The sequence below is a fragment of the Loxodonta africana genome, chromosome 7, assembly GCF_030014295.1.
Source record: "Loxodonta africana isolate mLoxAfr1 chromosome 7, mLoxAfr1.hap2, whole genome shotgun sequence".
Lineage (NCBI taxonomy): Eukaryota > Metazoa > Chordata > Mammalia > Proboscidea > Elephantidae > Loxodonta > Loxodonta africana.
The window spans coordinates 20,097,555-20,114,138 of NC_087348.1; the positions used below are offsets into that span (position 1 = coordinate 20,097,555).

The following is a 16,584-nucleotide window of genomic DNA, read 5'->3' on the forward strand; positions in this document are numbered from 1 at the left end:
CTAGTAACAGAAATAAATATTTCCAAATGCTAGAAAATGTCACTAAAATGAGAAAATTAGGAAAACAAAGTATTGTTTCAGTATAATATTTCTTATAACAATGAATTTATTTTATATTCAGTTTTGTGCTGTATATTGAAGAATGTATAGAGGGTCTTATTTTAGACAGCTTAGGGAACTGGTTTATAGAAATGGAAAATTATGAACTTTGTTTTTAATATCAATTATATGCAAATAAATGTTTTGCTAGTCTTTAAGAATATATTTGAAATACACTTCCAGTAATTAAATACTTTGCAAACTTTATACATGCTTCTTAATATTATGAATAATCTTGATAAATTCCTCCTTCATGTTTACTATAAAATATATTCCTCAAACTATATTCCAGGAAAAATTAGTCCCAGATGTTCTTACTGTTTCCCACATTCTAAAATATTATGTATTGTATGAGGTAGCACTAATTTAAGATGTGACCATACTTCCAATTTCAGAAACATTAAAAATTTTTAAAGCATCTATGCTGGATACTTTGTTGTGATACACTTTATAACTTGAGTCCAGTCTAGAACTTCTTTCCCACCACTTTTAGAGCTTCTTTTACCTCCTTATTTCTCAAGCTGTAGATCAGGGGGTTCAACATGGGGATTACAACACTATAAAATGTGGAGACTACTTTCATATTTTCCTCTGAATTATTAGAGTGAGGCTGTAAGTACATGTAGGAGAGGGTTCCATAGAAAATGGTGACTGCTGTCAGGTGGGAGGCACATGTGGAGAAGGCTTTCTTTCTCCCTGCAGTAGAAGACATCTTTAGGATGGCACCCAGGATATATATGTAGGAGAAGATGACAACCATCACAGTGAACGTCAAGTTAAATCCCACAAAGACAGCAAGTAGCAAGATGTTGATTTTGATACTGGAGCATGAAAGGGAGAGAATTGGGGGAGCATCACAGAAAAAGTGATTGATGATATTGGACTTGCAGAAGGACAGTGAAAATGTAAAACCTGTGTGTATGGAGGCATTTATTGAGCCTACTACATATGAACCTGCTACCAACTGGATGCAGACTCTTCGAGACATGACTGTGGGATAGTGAAGTGGGTTACAGATGGCTACATACCGGTCCACTGCCATAGTAGCCAGGAGGTAACAGTCAGCAGTCACAAATGCTGCATAAATCAATAATTGTATTATACATCCCACAAAAGATATTGACTTATTTTCAACTATGAAGTTTTGCAGCATCTTGGGAGTAATGGCAGAGGTGTAACAGATATCAACAAAAGCCAAATGTTGTAGAAAAAAGTACATGGGTGTTTGAAGTCTGGAATCTGTCTGGATGAGTAGGATCATTCCAATATTACCCGTCATAGAGGTCATATAGATCACTAGAAATACAATAAAGAGAACATACCGAAACTTGTGTTGGCCACCAAATCCGAGAAGAAAGAATTCGGTCATTTCTGTGTCATTTCCTTGTGTCATGGCTACCAAAAGTGTAGGAAGGACGAATAGAAGGACCAAGAAAAGAAGAGAAATCTTTGTGATGTCTTGAAATATTTTAAAAGAAAAAAAAAAGCTCTTGTGTTTCAGGTTACCTTTTTGACTTGGATTTTCATGACAAACACTCTCAGTAGTGTTTATTGATTCTCATGTTTTTTCCTATATTCTTGGTAAAATACCACCACATAAGCAGTGATGCTTGAGCAATGAAGATTGTCATAGAAGGTGATTTCTAATATTTGTGGTTCTAAGAAACATAGATTGACACACTTTTCCATTGTATCAAACAAGTATCCATAGTTGCATAAAGCAATATTCAAAGATGATTACGTACCTAAGGCATTATAATTTCAATCACTGTCCATGCTCTTGAAAAATAAAAATGAAATATATTTTTTAAAGTTTAGGGTAATAAATGAATTTTTGTAATCAATCAATCAATATAAGGCAAAAATAATCAATAACAGAGAATAATAGAAAAAACAAAATATACATAGAAACCACATGAGATTGCATAAATAAATGTAGTAAAAAAAAATAAATATAAGTGGACTAAATGCTATTAAAATTCAGAGATTGTCAAACTGGATTTTAAAAAATAAGAAAGAAGCCATTTGATATAATCAAAAATAATTGGAAACCATATGAATGACTAATGTTTAAACAAATTATAGTATATAAACGAGTAGAACATTGTGTGGCAGTGAAAATGAGTTCCCTAGAGCTTCATTTATCAACCCAAATCTTAAAATCATCATCTTGAAGAAAAGATATTATTGACTACTTATAGTACTATGTAATATTGGGGCTTCAGTGATATTGATGAAAGTTTATGCTGTACTTATTTGGCAGTTATTCTACCAGGCACTCTTTGGAAATGGTACAAGGCAGTTCTACTCTGACCTTTAGGGTTGGCATGGGTTGGAATCAAGTCTACAGCAACAGGTTTGTTTTTTTTGGTTTCATGTTCGTTGAAAGAATCCCTGGTGGCCCAATTGTTAAGAGTTCGGCTGCTAACCAAAAGGTCTGTGGTTTGAACTCACTACCCATTCAGCAGCAGAAAAGACTTGTTGATCTGGTCACCGAAAAATTACACCCTAGGAAACCCTACAGGGTGTTTCTACTCTGTCATATAGGGTACTATGAGTGAGAATCGATTTGATGATGTACAACAATAAGGTGTTCATTGTATATTCTGTACACTTTTTGTAACTGTTAGATATTTCTTGAATGTATTTTAGTCCCTTAAATTGCTTTTAAAGCACAGTTTACAGACTTACTAAGTCTCAGCAAGTTAAAATGCTGCCAGTTTTAACTCTAGCACTGAAACAAATTTGGTTGTTTGATTTTAAAATGCTAGACTGGTATTCATTCCTCAGGATATAGAGCTGCAGCAGTTCAATAAACAAAAGGAGCCAATAGGACTGATTTCTTCTTAAGGCTGAAGAGGGAGTTAGTCCACTGAAGTAGTTCCTGAAATGTTTTTTATCACAATAATGAAACAAACGTGCATACCCCAAGGAGTCCATGTTGAAGGAGTGCGCTCATCTGTATCTATGAGCTCAGGTGCTTTGGACAATGAAAATGGTTCCAAAATTCAACAAAGCTCAAAATAATGAAGCAGTTTTATTAAGTTAAAGCCACACTTGTTTTACAAGACATTAGAGAAATAAAGTATCACCACTCTTAGGGTCAAAAAATGTCAATACAGTTGAAAAAACATAGTGTGTGTTGAAGTTTATATGCAGAGACTTAGAGTCCATGCTGTTATGTTACATCCACAGTACTAAAGATATTTAGGTCAATTGTGCTAAAAAGTCAGAGTTAATAGTGTCCAAAGGGAGATGCAATCTGATGTTGGTTCCGGGAAAGGGCTTTTCTGGTTAGGGGTTATAGACCTTTCCTGAAATAAGTGGCTGCACATTTGGGTTTAGAAATACGGTTGAGTTTGTACCAGCTGGAGATGGGCACTGCCAGGGAAACAACTCCAAGCAGAGAAAACAACTTGAGCAAGAGTACAACAAAGGGTGAGAGGCAAAAGAGACTCGCATTTATATACAGTTAAGCCTGTGTTGCTCTCATTAGCAGCAGTTTCTACATTAAATCACAATTGACTTTTTCTATACCCCTTGCAAAGGAGAAATCTTGAATCCTTTGACCAAAGTAATGGCTGTACTAATCCAGATTCCTGCTATAGTCAGCAAAATTAAATTGAGATTTTTAACAACATACACCTTTGAGCCTTTTTTCTGGTCAGCAACCACAGATAATTAGGGAGATGTTTTCTCTGTGGTCAAGCTAGGGAATGTTGATAAACTCTTCCCAAGGTCTGCCAAAACATTTTCTACCATATGGCCTTAAGAAATCTTTCTTCTAAGAAAATGTTCTACATTCTGCTTTGGTGAGTGGTCAAAGTGGGGTCTTAAAAGCTTGTGAACGGCCATCTAAGATACTCCACTGGTCCCATTCTATCTGTAGCAAGGGAGAATGAAGAAAACCAAAGACACAAGGGAAAGGTTAGTCCAAAGGACTAATGGACCACAACTACCACAGCCTCCACCAGATTGAGTCCAGCACAACTAGATGATGCCTGGCTTCCATCACTGACTGCTCTGACAGGGATCACAATAAAGGGTCCCAGACAGAGTTGGGGAAAAATGTAGAACAAAATTCAAACTCAGAAAGAAAGACAAGACTTACTGGCCTGAGAGAGACTGGAAAAACCTTGAGAGTATGGCCCCAGATACCTTTTTAACTCGTACTGAAATCACTCCTGAGGTTCACCTTTCAGCCAAAGATTAGACAGACCCACAAAACAAACAATAATACAGGTAGCTCAATTATGAGACCAAATGGGCACACCAGCCCAGGGGCAAAGATGAGAAGGCAGGACGAGACAGGAAACCTGGAGGAATGGAAATGGGAAACCCAAGGTCAAGCAGCATATAGTGTTGACATGTCTCAGGGTTGGCAGCCAATGTCACAAAACAATATGTGTATTAATTGTTTAATGAGAAACCAATTTGCTCCATAAGCCTTTATCTAAAGCACAATTTAAAAAAAGAAAGAGAAAGAAATCAAATGACATATTGCATTAGGCAAAGCTGCTGCCAATATAAGTAAATAAATAAGAAGCCTTTCTTCCATGACAAAGATGCAGAAACAATGTCTCAGGGAAAAGACCTTGGCACTACTCTTATCTGAGTCTCCCTGGCAACTGCTTTCAAGAAAGGTTTCATTTGGGCAAGCTGTTCTAAGAGAAGAGTATCCTGTAATCTGCACCCTTCCCACAGCACACCCTTGCAAAACCATGCTATAGCCAATCTAAGGGGAACACACATTGTCTTAGTCATCTAATGCTGCCATAATAGAAACACCACAAGTGGATGGCTTTAGCAAAGAGAAATTTATTTTCTCAGAGTCTGGTAGATTACAAGTCCAAATTCAGGACATCAGCTCCAAGGGAGTCTTTCTCTCTCTGTTGGCTGTGGAGGAAGGCCCTTATCCTCAATCTTCCTCTGGTCGAGGAGCTTCTCAGGCACCGGGACCCTGTGTCCAAAGGACGTGCTGTTTTCCTGGTGCTGCTTTCTTGGTGGTCTGATGTTCTCAACTCTCTACTTGCTTCCCTTTCCTTTTATCTCTTGAGAGATAAAATGTGGCACAGGCCAAAACCTAAGGAAACTCCCTTTACCTTGGATCAGGGAAGTGACCTGAGTAAGGGTGGTGTTATAATCCCACCCCAATCCTTTTAACATAAAATTACAATCACAAAATGGAAGACAACCATATATGGCCTAACCAAGTTGATACACAGATTTTTGGGGGGACATAATTCAATCCGTGACATTCCACCCTTTGGCCTCCCAAAAATCACATTCTTGCAACCTGCAAAATATATTCACTCCATCATACTATAGTAAAAGTCTTAACTCTCAGTCTAAAATTTAAAAATTCTTCATCTGCGAAATTTAGAATACAAGGTATTTGCTTCTAAAGGTCCAGTGGCACAAAAGGCATAAGTTAGACATTTCCATTACAAATGGGAGAAACTGTAGGAAAAGAAGGGATAACAGGCACCAAGCAAGTCAGCAGAACACATTACATTAGCCTTGAAAGCTTTGAAAAAAACCCTTTGTTCTCTGAGATAATTTATACAATGGCCCTGCCCTCTAGACTCTAAGTATGGGCCACACTCCAGATTCTGAGTGGAGGCCTATCGGCCCTGGGCTTCAGCTCAGCCTTCCAGGCCCACTGGGCCAGCAACTCTGTCCCCTTGGATTTAGGCGCATCATTCTCTTAGTCTATTTGAGTGGCAATTCTACCCTTAGAAAGACCAGAGCCCATGGCTCCACCCTTTGAAGCCCCTGAGGTCACGGCTATACCTTTTGAGAATGAGGCAGCTCAGCTTCTTGTGTTCCTTGTCTCTTCAGGTTTTGCTTCCTGGTTTTTTGGCTTCTCAGGTCCTTGGGCCTCATGCCCAGATCTGCCCTGCTGGTGCAAGTGTTTCAAAGTTCAGTAGCTCTACCGATAAGTGCCCAGTGGCACCCCATTCTGCCAGAAAACCTCCGGTACACAGGAACTCAGCTCTTTTGCTCTGTGTGTCGGCTCCAATGCTGTCTTGCACTGGTCTCCTGGTTTTGCTGCTGCTGGTTTGCTGCCGTTGCCTCTTCTCTGTTGCTGCCAGTTCTCTCTTGCATTTGTTCTCTGTTGCTCTTCACAACTCTATTCCATATTTTAGGCATCTGTTAGAGAAGCACCCCACTCTCTGTACCAAATTCTGTCTTCATCATCTAGTGCTGCCATAACAGAAATACCACATGTGTATGGCTTTAATGAAGATAAATTTATTTTCTCACGGTCTGGTAGGTTACAGGTCTAAATTCAGGGTGTTGTCTCCAGAGGAAATCTCTCTCTGTTGGCTCTGGAAGAAGGTCCTTTTCCTCAATCTTTCCCTGTTTGAGGAGCTTCTCAGGTGTAGGGATCCCTGCCCGAAGAACTCACTCTGCTCCTGGTGCTGCTTTCTTGGTGGTATGAGGTTCCCAACTCTCTGCTTGCTTCCTTTTCCTTTTATCTCTTGAACCCATACCCCAGGGAAATTCCCTTTACCTTGGAACAGGAGGTGGTCTCAGTAAGGGTGGTGTTACAGTCCCACCCCAGTCCACTTGCAATTAAATCACATTCACAAAATGGAAGACAACCATACATGGCCTAACCAAGTTGATACACAGATTTTTGTGGGGACATAATTCAATCCATGACACACATGTACTCCAAACCAATCCCCTCCTAACAACCTGCCCCCCCCCCCAGTAAAACTGCCTTATGTTGATCTATGTTTGTAACCTCTAATCAAACGACGTAACTTAGGTTCTTTATTTTAACTCCATAAATGTGTCCATTGTTCCTCCATTTTATACTGATTTGGTTTCACTCTGGTGGACCTGTGGCTCCCCATTCGAATATACTCTTGAATGCTTAGTAAATGCTCTATATTTTAAATGATTTAACATCTGGAGATGTTTCTTTGTGAAACTCTTTCAGGGATATTCTTAATTAAAGGAAACTTTGGGTCTAGACTGACTTCTCTGTTTCCAAGAGTATTAGCTGGTAACTAAGGCAAATTATTTCACTCAAAAGACTTTTATTGAGCACGGACACCACCCAACGCTTTGTTTTAGGTGCTGAAGGCCAGAAGTACTTCCCACTCACCCCTGCAGCAGATCCTGCTACTCTGTATCCACTTCTAATTTTCCGAAAGCAAAATGCTACAAAGAGGCAAAGATCAAATACCTGGTGTATTTCTCTGATATTTAGACTTGGATTTTTCTCCCAGACATTACAGGCCTTGTGTCTGCTTAGGGAAAAAATACAAGAGCTACTTCTTTTAAATAATATTTATGTTAGAATATCCCTTTCTATACCTCCTGCAGGTTGATGGCTCCCAAGGTGATATTTTTGTACTTACTACAAATAAAGATTTAGTTCTTGAGGGCTGTGGGAATAGGAGTTGATCTCATGAGGATCTCAGACTCCAGGGGCTGAGATGAATATAGAGCTGAGAATCCCATGTGAGGCCATGCTATTATTATTTTTTAATCCCATGTGTCTGGATCTTAGGCACTCTGCATCTTGTTTACCTCTACGATCTTAGGGACCATATGCCCCAGCCTGGCGCTGGTCTTGGATTCTGGAAACCTGGTTTTGAAACCTGGACCTTCCACTTTCTCTAGACCCAAATCTCCTTGTCTGTAACATTGGGCTAATGGCACTAGACATCGCTGCCTCAGTGGTGTTGAAACAGCAAATGTGGGAATACATGTGTACATACCTGTAGAACTGGAAAGGAATTTGACAGGAAATAATATCATTGGCAGAAGTCTTCCCAAAATCTGGGTGCCCCTCTTTCACTACTGCTGTTGCTATCATTGGCACATACCTCAAGGACTCTCTGGGTCTGACATGGTCAGGAATTACAAAGCAAGCTCTGTACTTAACAACAGCAAAGACTTACTTTTCTAACTTGGATAACTCCAGATAGAGATAGCTGCCATGAGTTGACTGTAGCTCATGAGGACCTCTTGTACATCAAAATGAGATGTTGCCTGGTCCCGCATATTCCTCAAGATCGCTGGCATGTTCGAGTCCATCATAGTAGCTACTGTGCCATTCCGTCTCACCTAGGGCCTCTCTCACCTTGCTAGGCTCCATTCACCAGTGATTGATACCTCCTGACGATTTGTCCAAATCAAGAAAGACAATATTCTGTTATGACCCATAAGATTTTCATTGGCTATTTTTTAGAAGTAGATTGCCAGACCTTTCTTCCTTGTCTGTATTAGTCTGGAAGCCCTGCTGAAACCTGTGCACCATGGGTGACACTGCTAGTATTTGAAATACAAGTGACAGAGGTGGTGCATCACAGGAACGTGCAAGCCAATTCACGCTTTGGTTTCTTGACCCTTTGGTGGACATTAGTGGAAAGAAGTCCACAGGCATTACCCTGGAGTTCCAGACCATCAGTTCAGAAGGCTCTCTATGATCCTTCTTGAACACAACCGCCAAGAGATTCTAAAGATTGAAATCCTTTGTCTCCTAGACAGTAAGTAGTCTGGTAGGGAGTCTGACCGAATATCAAAAAGTTGTCATGAATTCATCATTTATTGCCTTCTCTTTTTATATTTGGTGATTCCCCAGTGGTTAGCATGAAGTATAAAATGGCTATTTTCCTTGATTTTCTTAGTAGGAGGATGGGCAAACTGTTTTGGGGGATAGGGTTTAAAGTATGAATTCCTAGAGTCCTTCTGCTGGGGTCCAAATCCTGAGTCCAGTATTTATTAACTGAGTAAACATGGGCAAGTTACTGAGCCTCTTCAACATTTCAGACTTCAGGTTTCCTGGGTTTAAGGATTATATCATTCATTCGTTTATTTAATCAATGTTCATTGTTGTTGTTGTTGCTGTTGTTAGGTACCCTCCAGTTGGTTCTGACTCATAGCGACCCTTCATACAACAGAACGGAACACTGCCCAGACCTGTGCCATCCTCACAATTGTTGTTACAGTTTAGCCCATTGTTGCAGCCACTATGTTCATCCATCTCATTGAGGATCTTCCTCTTTTTCTCTGACCCTCTGTTTTACCAAGCATGATGTCCTTCTCCTTTGAATAATGGATATATCAAACTTTGCATGTTTAAAACTGATTTCCTACTCTACATCTCCAAAATTTGGTCTACTAGTTCATTCATTCTCTGTATCAGTTAATGAAATCCACTATTCCAGTTCCCCAAGGCAAAAATTTATAGTTACCCTACTCTCTTTCTCTCTTACCTCTGTCCTCGTGACGTCACTGGACCAACAATCTAATTTGTTGTTTAAACAAATTAAATTTATTGAGGGAATGAACCACTGGAAAGCATGTGTTCAATTTGGGCTGTAAGGGTACGCTCTGCCTTAAGGGCAAAACAAAGAGATATTTGACAAGCAGAGTGGCTACTGCTAACAACTTCACGTCAAAGTAATGGCAGGAAAGGAGGTGAGATTTACCAGGATGGCAGTTAACTGTGAAACTTTCTTTATGTCAGCTTCTAGTTTAACACAAATCTCTCATACTTCATACATTTTAACTAAGGCAATATTTCTTAAATGAAAAGTATAAGCAATTTCAACATGAAAGCTTAGTGATATAGAACTTAGTGATATAATTGCAGCTGGGCCAACTTAATTTAAATCTTTGGACACAGAAGTGACCATTAGTTACTCAAAACCAAAAACCAAACCCCTTGCCCTCGAGTTGATTCTGACTCAGAGGGGCCTTAAACATTCCCAAGGAGTGGCTGGTGGATTTAGAACTGCTGTCGTTTTGGTTAGCAGCCTAGCTCTTAACCACTGTGCCATCAGGGATCCGGCCATTCGTTAACCAACTACCTCCATAGAGGTTCCAGGGAGCAGCTGGTGGATTCAAGCTGCCAACCTTTTGATTAGCTGCATGAGTTCTTAGCCACGGTGTCACCGGGAGAACTTCTTTAAGATCAGTTAAAACAACATGTTTACCTATAGACTAATTTATTTTAATAACTCAATGAAGCTTTTTCTAAAGCCATGTAAGGGAAAGCTCTTAGCATAACAAACGCCACAACTGAGCTTTGTTTTTCAAAGGACAACTTTAACAGAAGCCTAATGGTTATCAGGAGTGTAGAAGTAAAGCCCTCAGTTTAATTTCTGAATGGAGTGCTTAGTTTTAGTTCTGAAATCTCCCCCATTAGATCTACAGGCACCTCAGTATTTAACAGTTTCTCAACACACCTCGTCTTCAGTCTTCCAGGAAATTCTGACTCAGTGGTTAAGAGCACAACTGCGAACCATAAAGGTCAGTAGTTCGAAACCCACTCCTTGGAAACCCTATAGAGCAGTTCTACTCTGTCATATAGGGTCACTGTGAGTCAGAATCACCTCCATGGCAACAGTTTTTTTGTTTGTTTTAAAACTTCAAAATGTATTCTGAATCTGACCACTTGTCACCACCTCCACTGCTACCATCCTGGTCCAAACCACCACCATCTTTTCCCAAGAGTATTGCCATAGCCTCCTAACTGGTCTATACTCTTGTCCCCTACCGCCTATTCTCAGTACAGCAACCAGCATGAGCCTTTAAAAAAAGAAAATAAAGTCAAGTGATGTCACTTCTGTACTTAATACCCTTGATGGTTCCCAGTTTATTTGCAGTTAAAGTCTAATCTGTACAATAGTCTGAAGGTCCTCCATGAGCCGGCCTTTCATTATCCATGCTTTCTCATCTCCTCACTCACACCCCCTGGCTTACTCTGCTATGAGTCTGTTAGCTCTCTCACTCTTTCTCAAACATGCATGCCAGGCATGGCCCAGCATTAGAGATTTTAAGCTGTCTATCTCCTCTGCCTGGAACACTATTCCCCCATAGATTTGCATGGCTCACCCCCTGATCTCCTTCAAGTCCCTTTCAAATGTCATTTGCATACTAAGGTCCACCCTAATCACACTATTTAAAATTCCATTCCTACCCTACCCCTGCACTCTACTTCCTTCCTCCGCTACTCAGATTCTCCACCATACCTGTTGTCGTCCTCCAGCTCTTGCTCATTAAAAATGTATCTATCCTGTTTTTCACTCACCAGAATTCAACATCCTCAATGGTTGAAAGAAGGGTCAGTTTTGTTTACTGCTATTTCCCCAGAAAAAGAGCAGTGCCTAGTAACTAATTAAACACACACACACACACACACACACACACACACACACCACACACACACACACGCCATGGAGTTGATTCTGACTCACGGTGACCCAAGTGTGCAGAGTAGAAACTGTGCTCCATATGGTTTTCAGTGGCTGATTATTTATAAGTAGATCCTTAGGCTTTTCTTCTGAGGCCTCTCTGAATAGATTCAAACTGTCAACTTTTTGGTTAGCAGCCAAGCATGTTAATCTTTGCACCAGCCAATGACTCCCTCGAGTAATTATCAGACTAACTGCCAATTCTAGATGGGATCAGATAGATCTTGAAATACAATTTAGAAGGGAACATAAGTGTGTGTGTGTGCACATAGGAGTTTGGCACACAGTGATCCTTTGAAGACCTGCCCAGACTCGGCAACCCCATTCCAATTGCAGCTGAGGTCACAGAGAGGCCAAACCACTTAGCTGGCCCTGACCCCAGGTGCTTACCCTTTGTTGGCAAGGTTGATTCCTGGAAATGACACACAGTCCCCTCTCTGGTGCTTTGACCTTCCTTAGTTAGAGGGGATATATGCATTTCCTCAGCCTTCCTTTGGGACTTCTTCCACATAGCAGCCCAGAAATATTTACCTCAGTCCCAAAGACTCAATTAGATCTCACTTGGAGTTTAGGGAGGACCTGTTAATTAGAATAGGATGAAATGAGGAGTATTCTACTAAAAACTAAAAGTTAACTTATTTCTTTTGGATTTAAAACAGCATATAAACACTAAATGTGTCTGATAATAGAAATTCTCCAAATTTTACACATTAGATTTTCTAGAATGTATCACATGGTCCATAATTGTGTTCCTTGTTCCCTCTGTCCAGGCTACTCTTCCTTGTCTTGTCCTTCAGCAAATTACTATCCGTTCTTGGAAACCAACAATAGGGCCTTTTTATGATGTAAAAATCTTACGTCTTATATGTAAAAATACTACTACAATTAAGAAAAGTGTGCATCACAAGGAAACAGTCTCTATTATTTAATTATAAATTCACCATACATAAAACTGAACAAGCAAACAAATACATATGTTTATATAACTTAATGGTTATTAGGAGCCCTGGTGATGCACTGTTCAAAGTGCCCAACTGCTAAGCTGAAGGCCAGCAGTTCCAACCCACCAGCCTCTTCTCAGGACAAAGATGGGCAGTCTGCTACCTTAAACAGTTACACCCTTGGGAACCCAATGGGGGAGGGTTCTACTTTGTCATATAGGGACAGTTTGAGTCAGAATTGACTTGGAGACAATGGATTTGGTTTGATTCTGGGTTAATGGTTATAAATCACTACCTCCAATGGAGATTTTCACTCTAAGTATTCCTTTAGATTTAACATTTTTTAGAATCTCTCTCTCTATTTCTGTCTTTTTTTTCTCTCTGTATATCCATCTCCATTTCCGCCTCTTTCATAGAGCTTCTATAACTTAGCTCTTGATTCTTTGATTGTTGGAGGAAAAAAAATTATTTTCCTGAAAGCTCACAGTGACTCTAACTAAAAGTGTTCGACACTTACCATCATTATGTCATGGTAAATCAAGAATCAGAATCAAACTTGTTTCTAGGGTCTTTTTACAGTAGCCATTTTTCTTGCTACTTCCTATCTCACTCTCTCACAAGTACGATAAGGACCTTTGGAGCTGGGACTTGTGGATTTACATTCCTCCTCTCAGCCGTGGACTACAGGATTTGAAGCAAGACATTCAATCCATTTAATCTGGACAGTGGTTCTATAACCAGCTGTATTATTCCTATTTATAGATTAAAATATTACACTCAGGCAACTTATGAACTTTCAAGTGGAATTAAAAATCAGCTTTTCTTTTAACCATCTAAGAATCCCAGCAGTTTAATGGATTCTGTCCCAAGCTAGCAGACAGCAGTTTTTCCAAAAGCCCCAGCCTCATGTATCTTAAAAATACATTGAAATACATTAGTACATGACTTAAAAAAGTCAAAAAGCAAAGTGGTGTTGCTACGTTACTCGATTATTTTTGTTTGTTTGCTTCTTTTTGCAAAACTTTGATTTCTAAGAGTACAGGCTCATAACAATGAAATGGAGATAATCTGTTAAGAAACAGCCATTGCTTATGAAATATTTCCACTTAAGAAAATTTTGCTCTGTCTAACATTTTCTTCAGGGCATCTTTGACATCTTTATTCCTTAAGCTATAGATCAAGGGGTTCAACACTGGAAACACCACAGTACAGAGCACTGACACTAATTTATCCCATTCAAGAGCATAGCTAGTGCTTGGCCTGCAGTAAATGAAGAGAATGGAGCCATAGTACAAGGTGACTGCTGTCAGGTGAGAGCCACAAATGGAGAAGGCCTTGAGGCAGCCTTGGGTGGAACGAATCTTCAAGACAGAGGCAATGATGAAGAGGTAGGAGGCAAGGATGACTACAGTGGGAGTAATGACGCTGGTGGCAAGTATGAAATATAGCACAGCCTGGGAACTGTCCACATCACATGCCAACTTCACAAGTGGGGGAAGATCACAGAAGAAATCGTCAATGATATTGTTGCCACAGAAGTTCACGGTAAATGTTTCACTGGTGATGATGATTGAGCTAATAAAGCCACCAAGGTATGAAGCTGCAACAAGACTGGTACATAACCTTGGGGACATAGCTTGGGAATAAAGCAGGGGATTGGAAATGGCCACATAGCGGTCATAAGCCATGGCAGACAAGTAACACTCACTGTATCCCAGCCCAGCAGAGAAGAGGAACTGAGCCAGACAAGCCAGCAAAGAGATGCTTTTGTCCTCAGAGATGCAGGTCACTGGGATCTTCTGGGTATAGATCCAGAGATCCAGGAATGACAGGTTCCCAATGAAGAAATACATGGGTGTGTGGATCCGTGAATCAGCACAGATCAGAGAAATCAGGGTGATGTTTCCTAAGAGACTGATGACATAAATGACCAGGAAGATGAAAAAGAGCCCTCTCTGTAACCTCGAGCTGACTGTGAACCCTAAAATTATGAGCTCCTTCACTTCGGTGAAGTTTTTCTCTTCCATTGATTTTGGGCTTCAATCATTCCTTTCTGCGAGAGAATTAATGAATAGGTCATGAATTAAAATATTATAACCTCCGCTGTCTCATAATTTGTCACTTTAGATAATAAAAAAATCCAAGTGATGCACATACATTGTTGTTTGTGAGATGCATTCCTGGTGACCTGGGTGTTACTCCTTTTGGCATTACTGGGAAACCCATTCCATGCAGTGGTCTTAAGAGCTCAGTTATCATGCATCTAACATGGTGTGTATCACCTTATATTTTAATCTAACTTTTCTTTCTTTTGAGGACAGAGTGATTTGAAGAACTTTTTCTTTTGGCTCCTCTTATTGATTTTTCAGTTCATCTCAAGGATTAATGCACCTGGGTATTTAGTTTGGTACCTTAATCAGATACTTCTTTAATCATATATTAATGATGAATGTACACCATTATCCCAAAGGGGTATGTAATTGCACTCCCTCTCTCAGGGAGCTTCTATGCCAGGAACTGCATATAATAGAAAGTGAGGCATTTTGAAGTTACGAAAATACTGACCCATTTTAAATTTTCTACACATTGACCTACTCTGAAGACAAATGCTGTCCCTGAATGGTAATAGTGAAGACCACAGTGTGCACCAGCTGCAGAGGCTTTGTGAGAATGAAAGCATCTCCCAAGTAGACATCACCTACACCTCTAATTCCTTGCTTCCCTAAAAGAGAAAATAAGTCCTGAAGAGAGGACATTTGGGGACACCTTAGCTTTCTTCAATTATTATAGGAAAGAAAGCCTTATTTTGTTTCATGAAGTATAATTATAATATGGTTTCCTTACATTAAGAATTCTTTCTATCCTTTGTCCATATTGGAAACCCAGGTGGCCTAGTGGTTAAGTGCTATGGCTGCGAACCAAAGGGTCGGCAGTATGAATCACCAGGCGCTCCTTGGAAACTCAATGGGGTAGTTCTACTCTGTCCTATAGGGTCTCTATGAGTCAGAATCGACTCGACAGCACTGGGTTTGGTTTTTGTCCATATTGTGACATATTGTCCTTCTCTCCCAGATTAATGAAACACAATGCATATTGTCAGGAATATAAACAGTCATTTCATTACAATTTCACCTGAAATCCAAATTTCCCACGTTACCTTGGAATACAAAGTGCCTTCTACTCCTTCTACAAGCATCTACTTCCTAATAGTAACAGTACTGAGAGAAAATATAAGCTTGGGCATTCTTTTGGGATATACTGCTGAAAGCAAAGAGAATCTTCAACTGCTATTCCAGCACCAAGTGACCAATTACAATGCTCAGATGCCTTTCTGGAAAGGTATGGGGAGAGATTATCATGAACGTAAATGTTCCAATTAACTAAAAAAAAAACTCTTCTGATTTGTTTCATTTATGCATTTGAGATAAAAACAAAACAAAAAGGACTAAGCTAACAGACTAGTCTGCAGACAGTAGATGCTCAAGAATTATCTACAGTTCACACTAATTTTAAAATAACTAGGGTTGCCTCAGTCAGAGTCAATTCAATGGCAATGGGTTTGTTTTGTTTTATTTGGTTTATAATGGTAATGGGAATACCATAGAATTTGGGTCCTGAAACATGTTGAATACTGCTTAATAAAACTGACTCATTTTACATTCAATGAAATTGAGAGACAGAAAACGTAATTGTTCACCGGAAGTCATATCATAAGTGTAAATTTTATCTCTATATCAGACCATGAGTATATTTAATCAGAACAAATTAGGCAGGTGGAATGAGCAAGGCCAGACAGCACAGGGACTATGTAGTCTATGTTAGAGATTTTAGAAGATAGCTTAAATTCAGTGGAGCACCATTGAATCATTTTAATCAGATGCACAATTTGGCCAAATAAAATTTAGTTTAAAAAAACGAATTCTCTTTATAATGTGAATAAACAAAAGTGTGAAGATAGAGAGAGCAGTTCAGTCAGGTGACTAACACAGCAGCCTAAGAGAGTGCTGATAGCAGTTGGATTGAGTTAATAGCAATGGATTTGGTGAGAGATAGATGAATCTGAGATATTTGGAAAGTAATACATACAGGAGTTTGTGATAACTTTGAATCCCCATTACCACCGAAATTTTCTTGCCTGCTAAATCAGTCCCTCTTCTTTTGTCTCAGCGAAATGGTTTTACCCAGAGAAAAATAAAATAAAAGGAATAAACATTTCAATGACTTTGTCCAAGGCAGTTGACTTGCAAGGGATGCCAGTGTTTACTAAGTCCCAACCCCAACACCCCTCTTTGCTTCCAGGCACAAAGGAGAGTTAGATTCAA

General features: G+C 39.6%; 2 protein-coding genes across 2 annotated transcripts; both read right to left on the reverse strand.

Annotated features, from left to right (window-relative positions):
* Window positions 1–332: 332 nt before the first annotated feature.
* Window positions 333–1,567, reverse strand: LOC100667826 (putative olfactory receptor 5AK3). Its single transcript, XM_010600883.3, has one exon. It carries the CDS (start codon window positions 1,490–1,492, stop codon window positions 566–568), a length of 927 nt encoding a protein of 308 aa, XP_010599185.2. The 5' UTR covers window positions 1,493–1,567; the 3' UTR covers window positions 333–565.
* An 11,801-nt stretch (window positions 1,568–13,368) lies between these two features.
* LOC135231788 (olfactory receptor 9G19-like) lies at window positions 13,369–14,289 on the reverse strand. Its single transcript, XM_064288970.1, has one exon. The coding sequence runs from the start codon at window positions 14,287–14,289 to the stop codon at window positions 13,369–13,371; it is 921 nt and encodes a 306-aa protein (XP_064145040.1).
* Window positions 14,290–16,584: the final 2,295 nt, after the last annotated feature.

Excerpts from the sequence above, each read along its gene's own strand:
- LOC100667826 (XM_010600883.3), bottom strand. The coding sequence starts at position 1,492 with ATGACACAAGGAAATGACACAGAAATGACCGAATTCTTTCTTCTCGGA.
- LOC135231788 (XM_064288970.1), bottom strand. The coding sequence starts at position 14,289 with ATGGAAGAGAAAAACTTCACCGAAGTGAAGGAGCTCATAATTTTAGGG.